We start from the raw sequence: 12,027 nt of genomic DNA on the forward strand, positions 1-12,027 counted from the left end.
TGTAGGGAGGGAACGTTTCTTTTCTAGCTCCTCCAAGAAGAGCCAATCTGTCCTCAGACATAGGGACCGGTTCCTGGGCGCTTCGATTCTGTTGCCTTAGCACTCAGCACGGTGCCTTGCACAGTACGTGTTCTTAGATGTTTACTGATGAGGAAGGGGAGGAGATGAGTGCAGAAGGAGGGCCTGGGTCCCCGCAGTCCTCTAGGAGCCTACCACGATCCTTCGGCTGATGGCTCCCGGCAAGGTGTAGATGAAAAGGACCAGGAAGACGATGAGAATGATGAGAATGAAAGCGATGATGATGTACTTCTTGTAATTCCTCCAGATGAGGTGGTACAGGCACTTGAAGGGGCTCACAAACCAGGAGAAGGAGGTGTCTGGGCGGCTGAGGGAGAAGTGAGAAAAAATGAGGAAAGGGGGTCATATTGTCAACACCTAGGAGTCTCAAGACCTAACGAAGTTCTTCTGACTCCCACTTTCTGGGGACCCACAGGGAGAGGCTGGAGAACGGGAGAGGACCATGTTGCCTGAAGCAGGAGCAATCTAGCATTTGGACGATAATGGTTCCTGCTTCATTGTAAAGGTTAGTCTGCAGTAGAGCAAGAGTCTAGTTAGAACCCAGCTTGAGGCCCCACCACCCTCCACCTGTCCAACCATGACCAGCTCAAACCCCGCCTTTTCCATGAGGCCTGCCCTGACTGCCTCAGTCCACAATGGGGCCCCTTGCTCCGAGTTCCTATCTCACTTATCACACGATTTGCCCCCTTTTTGAAACTAACATATTTGTCTTCTATATTCTGATAACTATTTTATGAGTCTCTGTGTTATTATTCCTCCCTAAATAGATGGAAAGCTCCTGGAAGGCCTAGCCTATGTCATCGTTCTTCTGTGTTCTCCAAAGTGTTCCTTTTAGTAGATACTTTTAATGAATAACCAAGCACCCACGATGTTCCTAACACTATGAGAGGTAAAATGCAGGTACAGAGACAAGAGCCCTCATCTTGAGACACTTGGGGTCTGAGAAGGGACAGCACAAATACAATTTCAAAGTGTTTTGTGTACATATTTCACATGTGTATCTATTCACTTTTTAATTGATAAATCACCAAGGATCACATTGAATAGAGTAACCCTTTTGTCTAGTAATTCTACTTCTGGAACTTTATTTTAAAGTAAGAGTTATAAAGAGAAAACTTTTTCATCATATTATAATAACGAAAAAGATGTAGAAGTAAGTTAAATATCCAATTACAGGGTGGGAATCAAGTCAATTATGGGCATCAAGTCTATGGAATATTCCAGACATTAAAAATCCTAATTAGGTCGGGTGCGGTGGCTCACGCCTGTAATCCTAGCACTCTGGGAGGCCGAGGCGGGCAGATCGTTTGAGCTCAGGAGTTCGAGACCAGCCTGAGCAAGAGCGAGACCCCGTCTCTACTAAAAAAATAGAAATTATATGGACAATTAAAAATATATAGAAAAAATTAGCTGGGCATGGTGGCACATGCCTGTAGTCCCAGCTACTCGGGAGGCTGAGGCAGAAGGATAACTTGAGCCCAGGAGTTTGGGGTTGCTGTGAGTTAGGCTGATGCCATGGCACTCTAGCCTGGGCAACAGAGTGAGACTCTGTCTCAAAAAAAAAAAATCCTAATTATGACAACTATGGCAACAAAGCAAAACTTTTCAGTAAAGGCTAAAGAAAACATTAAGACAATTTTGTATGCATGATTAGGGAATAGGTAGAAAAAACTTTTGACATTCATATTCACATAAAAAATGAGTAGAAAAACACACGAAATGATTCTAGAAGTGTTTATGTGGTGGTATTACAGACACGTAATTTGTCTCTCCATTTGCCGAGCGCTCTGTAATGTTTTTAGAGTGTTTTCCAATTGTAGAAACAAAATGCTAGATCGCTTGGACGGCACCACTTGCCTGTCTCCTGGCTTTTCAGTTCTCCCAGGGGGCTGCTCTAAGGAAATACCCAGGTTCTCTGACAACACTGGGGACTGCAAAGGCCTTTTCCCATTTCTGATGTTCCCACCCACAACCCCACTCACTTGGGCTTGGCCAGGGGCTCCGGCTCCTTTCGGGCTTTTCCGACAGGGTTTTTCTCAGCTTCTTCTGCCGTAACCAGGTGGAACTCAGCTTCAACTTTGCCCTGTATGAAGATGCGAAAGCTTCAGCTTCTACAGCCAAAGACCCGTTGGGCAATGACAACCTTCTAGAAGATGTGCTAGCATGTTGGAGAAGGCCAGAAAGTATTTTGAATATTCTGCTGCTTTATTTTGAGAAATACTGTTCCCTTTTTGGTCCTGGGAGAAGCCATTTTTATGATGAACAATAAAAGCCTTGGAATGGTTTTACTATTGAGTTTTGTGGAAGGAGACAGTCCCACACGTACACACAGGCACACATGTACTCAGTCACATCTACTACTCCTCTTGTAATAGTTAATATCTGAAAAAATAATATTAATTACAGAAACAATAGTAATTAGAAAGGAGACTAATTATTTGAGTGGCAGAACCTTTCTAATCTGCTACCGTCTTTCTTCTCTGTCAGTTCTCAAGAGGAAATTGGTGGGTATGGCCCTACATTTGCTGCATGGCTTTTCTGTCATTCTTCATGCTTTTGGTTGTCCTATTAATTGTTTTAGAATTATCCTTTTATTATAGCACCCCCTCCCTCCCTCCCCCTGCTTCCTCAGTAAGACACAGCCTATCTGATTTAAAAATAGTGAGAAATATTCTCCTTTAGAGCACTGTGCCAAAGTTATTGGCAGTGATGTACATCTTGCATTATCAAAGGATGAGCTAGGACCCTGTGAAAGTTAAGAGCCATCCTCTCTTGTCCACTCACTCATTCACTACTTTGGAGGATTCTCTGTCTGCCAGCCACTGTTCCAGATGCCCCATGGGGACTTAACAATGATCAAGAAAAATAAAATCCCTGATCTCCTGGAATTACCATTCTTGGTGGAGGAGACTCTCTCTCCTTTTGCCTCTTTTGGTTTCGTACATTGAAATTCAAGGGAATGGGAGGGAAGCAGACTGGTGGGAGCATCATCAAAGTGTTTTAGTACAGAGAACTGCTGTTAAAGCTTCTCTCTCTGAATCAGGAGTGGATTGGTCATTACGTGACTTCTGAGGTTGATCTATTATTACCCCAGTAAAAAGGTCTAAGATTCTGCTGAGCTGGAATCTTATCCATTCACCCTAAAAAAGCCAGGGCTTTTAAACAAGTAGGATTGGTTGCTGGCAGCCACGACAATGTAATTGAGGGAGAAATTAGGAAGAAGTAGAATATTTGGAGTGAGGCTGAGGGACAGGAGAAGAGAGGGAGTGGCATGGCTGTCTGAATGAGTTAAGAAGTACAGTGGGCTTTTTATAGGTGAAGTCATGAGTTCAAATCTAGGTGATTTCCTTCATTATTTGAACTAGAACCCTGGCCCAACTCAGAACAGCATTAAATGTCCTATGATTCAGAAATCTTCCTTTAAAATATGTATACATGTAGTCTCTCTTTCCTGTTGAGAAATATTGGCCTGGTAGGCAATGACTTGAATGTATAAGCACTCAGTAAATATTTAAAAAGCATGGGAAAGAAAGAATATAAAGGTTCTGTTGATTGTAATCATTCCTCTACACATCTATCAACAGTAGCATAATAATAGTATAAGTCTAACTGTAACTGCAATGCTTTACTGATTGCTCGCTTTGTCCCTGGTTCATTCATCCTGTCTGTCTATGTATCTACCTACCTATCTATCTATCTATCCATCCATCCAAGAAACACACAAGGTAAGTCTTATTTTTATAGATTAAAAAATGAAGGTTTAAGAGTCAAATCAGTTTTTATGGTCACATAGGCAATAAGCCAACCAACTGGAATTTGAACCTTGGTCTGTATGATACCAAAGCTCATGCTCTTTCCATTATAGCAGGCTGCCTCCCAACTTATCCATCTATCTGCCAGATAATCAGACTAGAAGCTTTACAAGGCCCTTCCCAACCCTAACATGAGGTGATTCCCTAATTGTCTTCATTATCACCATCCAAAGGCACTTATCTTCTTGGGTCGCAGTTTCCTCCTCTGTCAAGCATCCAGATCCTCTCTAGAGCTATCTGGCTCTACCTTCTAGGATTTATGAAAGGAAGAGTTAAAGCCCAAGGAGCCCCTGCAAGACTTGATGGCTGGAAGAAACCCAAGAAACTCCCCCAAAAGTCATGGTAGATGGGTTTCCAAAATGCAAAAAGGACTTCTTTTCAGAGTTCTTTCCCAGGTGACATAAGGTCCACTGAGCAGCATATTATACCTAGAGCTTCATCCCATTCCTCTAATTTGAAGGAGAGTCAGCTTAAGAGGAGCTAACCAATTGTGAGGCCCCAGCATGCTTGGAAAAGAGGATAGAAATCAACAGAGGACAAGTTATAACAAGAGCAAAAGGACCACAGCTGCCCCTTTGTTTTCTACTGCTAATAACAATAAGGTTAGCCACAGTACTTTATAACCTGCACAGTGCTGCATGCATGCATTATTCCATTTCAGCCTTCTGACAACCTGGCAAAGTAGATAGCAGTTTTTTCCTTCATTTTACAGCTATGGAAACCAAGGCTTGTTGAGTTTTGCTAACTGGTGTTACAAAACCAGGACTTGCACCCAGGTCCTCTGAAGCCAAATCTCATCCGTCTGTTACTTTATGTGTCCATGTGGCCCCTTGTTGTTGAAGAAAAAAATGTAGACTATTTATCTAACAATGAATACATGTGCCTTTTCTGAAATGTTCAAGAGGAACCCTATAATCATTGCTATTGCTCTTGCATTAATATATTGCTTTTGACCTTCATCTATGGGCCGGCCTTGGTTAGCTTAAGGAATATCACAGCCTATTATAGTGTAGCATAGCAAATAGCCGAGTGAATAGGATTTGGTGCAGACAGCTCTGCATTTGAAACCAGGCTGTACATTTTACTAGCTGTGTAACCTTGGGTAAGTTACTTCCCCTCTTTAAGGCTCACTGCACTGAGGATGTTAAGAACATGTATCCCATAAGGTTGCTTTGGAAAATAAATGAAGTAGCACATATGCAGTGCTTAGCCGAGTGCATGGTAAGCAGAAATCCCCTACAAAATGACAGTTGTTACCTTCAATACTCTTTCATCAACAGAAACACATACTTTAATGGAAAATATCTTCTGCCCATACAGAAAACACCAGAGAAGTCCCACAGACCCAAATGCCTACAGGGGGAAAAAAAAAGCAAAGAAAAGAGAGGCAGAGTATATTAAATTAATTCTGCCCTAGGCATAGGAGGCAGCTGTTATTATCATATATAGTCTTGCTCCAGCTTCAACACCCTACCTGGGTGGTCCCAATGCATTTATCACGCACGAGGAGGGCCACGGCGGGGAGGTGTTTACTGACATGTTCTGATAAACGCTGCTGCTCACTGCATATTTCTGTACACAGAAGATTTCGTGTCTTATGTCAATCATCAGTATTCAGTTTAGCACCAAGTAGAGGTCTTAAGCTAATAATATCCTCTAAATGTAATTTAAAATCAGAGCTAGAAAAAAAATGGACAGTTTAAGAGACTATTAACCTAATGATATCTGTCGATTGGAGAAAATGATAAGGAAAGATCTTTGAAAAGACTCTGATTTGTTGCACCACATGTGTTATTTATGGGCTTCAAACCACCGAGCCTAGAGAGCGGATGTCTGGGGAGGCTGAGAAGTGATTGCAGTTCAGAACCGACACTCCTCCTTCAGCAATAATTACTGCCTATTAATACACAACCCTCACTGGTATGACACGAGCCATTCTCGTACATTAATGGTGGAAAGTAGGCTGGCAAAATCCTTTGGGAAAAGGACTATATATACACACACACACACATATATACATATATATGTATATTGACCCATACATATATGTACGTATGTACATATGTATATATACTATCTTATATAGCCATATGTTGAACTTAGGAATTCCATTTCTCAGTAGCTGAATTAAAGAAATAATTCAAAACTCAGAAAGAGCTTTATGTGCAAAGCACAGTCATTATTTTTCTGGATATTTGAATTGTACTATTTGCCCTAATGAGATGTCCCAGACTCATCTTGGATTTTATCTGCCCTAGACCTGGAGTCAGCCATTTCTCCAGACATCCCTGGATTCTTTTAATAACAGCAGGTATTTAGAAACCAGGATCTAGGTGCTAGGAGTCTCCTTTCTACTGAATGATTTTACTTTTGGGTCCTTCAGTGGACAGAGCTAGACAATACATATTTTTTAAAAAAATATGAAACCATAATGACATAAAAAATAAAAGCAAAGGAAAAAAAGCTCATTTGCCATCACTGGATGTGACTTCTACATCAACTCTTGATTCTAAAAGTTTGTAATTAAGGGATGCAATTAAGCATGTATCCTGTCTTTTAGGGGGTGGGAAGGAGAGTGACTATAATTTATTTCCAGCTGATGAGAGAAAGCTCTTCTTAGCAGATAAATGCCAACTAATAAATGGAGAAAACATGATAGAATTAGATAGATAGACAGACAGATAGAAGGAAAGAAGGAAGAAAAAAACGTAAGGAAGGGTTAGAAAACTCATTTTATAACACCAGTGAAATAACTGGATTAATCGAGATCACCAGTGGTTGCTAAAAGCACTGGGTGAAATTGGCAGCGGACGAGGAAGTACCTGCTAATTGCAAAGAGAAAAATCAATCTTCACTATGAAAGGATCTTGTGTTTATCAACATAATCAAGTGAGCAAACACAGCATCACTAATAGGGAGACTGCCTGATAGCATGTGCCTCCTGGCATGATTCCCTGTGGAGTAAACAATGTTATTTATTATGCATTCTTGCCAAAAACATTTAACTGCCACCTACTAAGCTGTACCTGACTTCCAGTTCACAGGAAATATAGGAGGTAGAGAATAAGATAAGCAACATCATGAGTAAATAATCCCATAAATCAGGCCTAGTTTCATCAAATAATTAATGTCATGGGGAAAAAAAGTCAGAGTCCTTAAAATAAAATAGATCAAAGGTGATATAATAACCAAGAGCAACATGTGAACCATGATTGAATCTTATTTTGAAAAAGAAATGGCTATAAAATACACATTGGGGGCAATGTGGTAACCTTTTTAGGGATGGAGACATAAATATGGTATGAATCAGATTATATTAAGCAATCATTATTAACTTTTTTATATGTGATGATGGCATTGTGGTTACGTAGGAGAATGTCTATATTCTTAGGAGATGCAGGCTGAAGTATTTAGGGGTAAAGTGTCAGAATGTTTATGACTTACTCTTAAATGGTTCAGTGAAAAAAATATATATATACATATACACTCATCTATATACTCAAATATATAGACTAAATATGGCAAAATATTAGTAATATTGAATCTAGGTGGTAGATCTATAGCTGATCATTGTGACGTTCTTTCAACTTTTCTGTGTTCAAATTTTTTAAATGAAAATAAGTTGAGGAAAAACATATGATTAAACTGTGACATTTCTATTTTGAGACCATGAAGAGTTAATAATATTGATAATATAATGTACATAGATGCTTATTATAACACTGAGTAAAACAAAATGAAGAAGACACTATTTCAAATATGGAATGATTACTATGTAAAAGTAACCAAAGTCTATACGTACAGAAAATACTGGGACTAACCAAATCATTAGCAATAGTTTTCTTTAGATGGTGATATTTATGAGTGCTATTTCGTCCTTTTTACTTTTTTATGCTTTTTATATTTCTTATAAATATATATTATGCATTCTATCTTAAAAACAATCTTCATACAAAAATATTTCCCTTTTCTGTTCCTAGAAAATCTGATTTTGCTACATATTATTTAAATGACATATGTCTACCACCCTCCTCAACTAAACTGTGAACTTCCAGTTGCTAGGAATTTGTCTTATTCACTGTTGAACGCTTAGCACCTAGTGTATGTGTGTGTACACACAGTAAATACTATTTTTTCACACTAAACTGTAAGCACAGAAACCTCCCTTTTAATTTTGGTTGTTTATGTCCTGAGACTAATCCAGGCTACCTGTAGATTTGTGGGATTAACCTGTAAAGAAATTTCCCAATCTCCATCTCTTAAAGGAGTGATTTCTTTAAAGGTTGCTTTTATTATAGTAGGATTAATTGGGATAAGACATATAAAATGTGAAGTGCAATGTGTTTTGTGAAGAAGAACATGTTCAATAGATACGCCCCTTCCTTCTTCCGAGGGTCCCCATTCCTCAGCAATCCCCTGGAGCTGTTTTCCACTTATTGTGAGGACAGCCACATTGCACACTAGGAGCCCTGTGACCCAAATGTCTAAATGACACCGCCTGGAGGTCGTGATAAGCAGCTCTAAAAATAAATCTGGCTGGTGGCGGTGATGGTAAACAAACCCCTTCTTGCCTGCCAGTGACTGGAGCAAGAGGACAGTGACTTCGGAAAGCTGGCTTCAAAGAACCAGAGGAGAGTCCCCACAGAGTTGGAATCAGAGAATGTCTGTGCTGGAACTTACAGAGTTGGAAACTAAGACTTGGGGACAGGAAGTGCCCCTGGGAGGAGCAGAGGTTTTCCATTACATCATTCTACTCTGGGATGATTCAACTTGCTACTGCATTAGGAGAAACTTAGTGGCGGTTTAGCTTCCTCAGTATGGTTATTGGTTACTTAAGGGGAGGAGGACAAGGGACGGCTGGAATACACCCCTCTGCAGGCCAAAGCAGGGCTGGTGGACCAGGTTTCATGCTGAGGTCAGCCCAGGCTCTGGCCGTGGGGTACCATAGGGTGAGGATGAAGCCAATTCTATGTAAGGGCAAACACCAGTTAAAAATAAAAGGTTTAATTCTCCGTGTTGAAAATAAGGAAAAAAGATTTCCCTCTTTTCCTTTTTCTTGGAGGATTTACTTTAGACAAGTAGTTGTAATTACAAGTTCTTTCCCTTCTCTTTGAAATGCATATGAATCCTTTTGAAAGCTAAATAGGCTCTTTGTCTTTAACACTCAGAAGGTCTCTTTCAAAGACTTGGGAACCATCTCTTTGAAATGTAAACATCAAGAGAGATAGCATCCTATCTCCCAGTTTCTGAGGGAGGGTAGGAGCCTAACTTCGGCAGGCACCTTTCTCCAAGTTGCAAAACTACCTTTCGTCATAAAGATTTGAGAAGTTTGTTTTTCTCTGGGGTAAAGCTAATTAGGTAACATAGATGGTCACCCCAATTATCAAGTGAATCTAGGATGAGCTGTGTGTGACAAATGGTCATGTGAAGTCCTTTTACTTGAGGATTAGTTATTGTTTATCTTGAAAAGATGGGTTATAGCTGCTTAACTGTATGAAAGGATGAAATTTCTTTCTGTCTTTACAATCTCTTGGCAGGTTGCTTGCAATGCACATCACATTCTGGTTTAATGATAACTCAATATCACCTCCCCGCCACCTTTTTTTCTCTCTACTACATTTGTGGAGAGATTTTCTGGGTTGGGAGAAAATTTTGTTCTAAATTATATTTCCCCAAGTCTGAGATGTCACCTCAGACTTCACCTCCGTGGTTAAGATTGCTGAGGACTCCAGGACCAAGGTGGATGTCCCTTCTGTTTCCATGTCTCTCTGTCAGAAAAGGAAGTATTGCACAGTGGTGAAGACCAAGGAATGTAGGTGCAGACTGCTTGGGTTTGAATCCCATCCTCCCCGACTAGCTGTGTGACATGAAGCAAGTTACTTACCTCTCTGTGCCTCAGTTTCCTTATCTATAAAATGGGAATTGATAATATATACATATCTCTGGGGGGTTAGCAGATAAATTAGTTAATATACACCAAGTGTTTGGGGCTGTGGAAATCAACAAAAACCACCCAAATGAGAAAAGACAGAGGCTATTTATTCAGAGCTATAGCAAAGGAGTCAGCCACCATCCCTTGAGTTTGGCAGCAACTCAAAAACAGGCAGGTGGAGGGGAAGCTTTAGCAAGAAAAAAGAGAAGGCTTCAGGTGTGTTCTGGTTGAAAGGTGCCGGCACAGTGAAACAGAAAGCAGGCTAACTATGGGGTGTCATATGCGATCAGCTGGAAGAGTATATTTGGAAGTAGGGGCATGAACTAGGGAAGCTGGCAGGCAGCGACCAAGCCCGGACCATTGGAGGCTGATTACTGCAGAGGTTGTGTTTTGCTTCCCCAGGTGGTTGCTGCAGCGGTTGCGGGTCAGAGTTCTATTGCCATGTAGGGTCTGCCCATTGCAGTTTGTACAATATATTCAGTCTTTCAGAACTGGTTTTGGTAGTCAGTTCATATTAGCAACACTTGTTATTCCCACAGTCAGAGCACTCTCCACTCTGCACACTAGTGGATGCTAGTTGCTTCTCTGTCTGTCTTCCCTACCAGACAGCAAGCTCCCGAGGGCTAGGGGCTGTGTCCACTGAGTCTGGTCCAGGGATTAAGGAAGGGAAGGTCTTAAAAGGTAAAGGGGGGTTGCTACCCCAGTCTCAGGGCCGCAACCCTCCGACTCCCAACCCCCACTGCATTTTAGAAAACACTCCTCATCCCCTTGGAATTGGTGGTCTAAAAAATGTCCTTGTAGGGGAGGAGAGCCCCTTGAGGGAAGGAAAGTGGCCACCTGGGGCCCTTTGGTGTAGGCGCAGAGGCGTTAGGGAGGGGAGGCGCCGAAGGCTCACACCGAAATCTCATAGGTGGTACCACCAACCCCTGACACCTTCTTGACTCCTCCCCTTGTGGGGCTACTGAGAGGTGGCTGACCTGGGCCAGGGGAGGCTGAGCCCATCCTCTCAGGCTGCCCGTTGGATTTGCTGTAGGTATCTTGAGCTGTACTTCATCTTTGGGTGTCAGTAATGGCTGCAAGGCCACTTCTCCTGTCTCAGAAACACCAGAAGAGGCTTTTTGGCTGCTGTAAGACATCGATCGGCCCAGGTTTGGGGCAGTTGGGCCTGGTTCATCTCTGCATTTGGGATGTTCCCACCAAAGCCCCACCGAGAGGGGCTCTCGATCATTGTTGAGCAAATGAAAGCTGAAGGAGCAACATGATAACCTATACTCAGAAGAGGAAACTTTGTATTGAATAGAAATGAAGAACATTAAATTACAAGCTCCTATACTTGCTAGAAAGAGTCTTTAAAACAATCTCCTGCAAAAGTCCATCATCTTGGCCAATTCTTTAGGAGAATCATTTACAGAGGGGTTTAAAGTATGTTGTTAGAGCTTCTATTCTTCCCCCTTACCTTTTTGTCATATCTACCAAAAGCTTAATCCCTAAGGATTAGATGTTATTTATTGGCTAAGATGTTCAGGTATTTTGGGTTTGGGGCATTTCTCTCATCTTGGGGCAGCAGAAGGAGGTGGGAGAAGAGATTAAGGAAAACACTTCATTGCTGAGCAATAGCTCAAGCTAAGTTCTGACACTGATTGAGCCCTTAGTACATTCGGTCTCATTTTAGTGTCACAACAGCTCCATGGGGTGCATGCTTTCATTTTCTCTATTTCTACAGGTAAGGAAGTTGAGGCTTAGGGAGGTGACGTTGCCCAGGGTCACGCAGCCGGTAAATAAATAATGCAGCCAGGCTTCGAGCCCAAGTTGGCCTGGGACCCACTGCTAATCTGTTGCCATGGGGCCATTCCAGGCTGCCATCCACCCGTCTCACTGCTACCAATCACAGTCCCTAAAGTGATCCAGAAAGCTTTTGATACCTTTAGCCCAAACATGCATTTTTATTTTTTGATTCACAGAAGTCCTCTGTAGGATCCTAAATTATTCAAAACGTGTGAGTCTCTATGAAGAGTTCTCCTCTCCTGCCTGGGCTTTCCCTCATGGGATCCAAGGCAGAAGCATCTCCAAATGGACTCTCCAAAGCACAAGGGCTGAAAAACTCTGCATCGAGTCAATCAAACCATACAGTAAATTTCCCACATAAATGTCTCCCTTAAAACCCAGCCTTTAAAAAACTATTAAGCAAGTGAATTCAAATTGCTA

At 41.5% G+C, this 12,027-nt stretch overlaps 1 protein-coding gene across 1 annotated transcript in view; it reads right to left on the minus strand.

Moving 5' to 3' along the window:
* Positions 1-201: 201 nt before the first annotated feature.
* Positions 202-12,027, minus strand: part of FER1L6 (fer-1 like family member 6) — a 124,384-nt gene continuing 112,558 nt past the window's right edge. Inside the window, exons 39-40 of the mRNA XM_069466013.1 lie at positions 2,061-2,161; positions 202-385 (exon numbers count right to left, since the gene is read on the minus strand). Coding sequence (XP_069322114.1) covers positions 202-385; positions 2,061-2,161 — 285 coding nt within the window. The remainder of the gene's footprint in view (positions 386-2,060; positions 2,162-12,027) is intronic.

The sequence above is a fragment of the Eulemur rufifrons genome, chromosome 3 (genome assembly GCF_041146395.1).
Source record: "Eulemur rufifrons isolate Redbay chromosome 3, OSU_ERuf_1, whole genome shotgun sequence".
Taxonomy (NCBI): domain Eukaryota; kingdom Metazoa; phylum Chordata; class Mammalia; order Primates; family Lemuridae; genus Eulemur; species Eulemur rufifrons.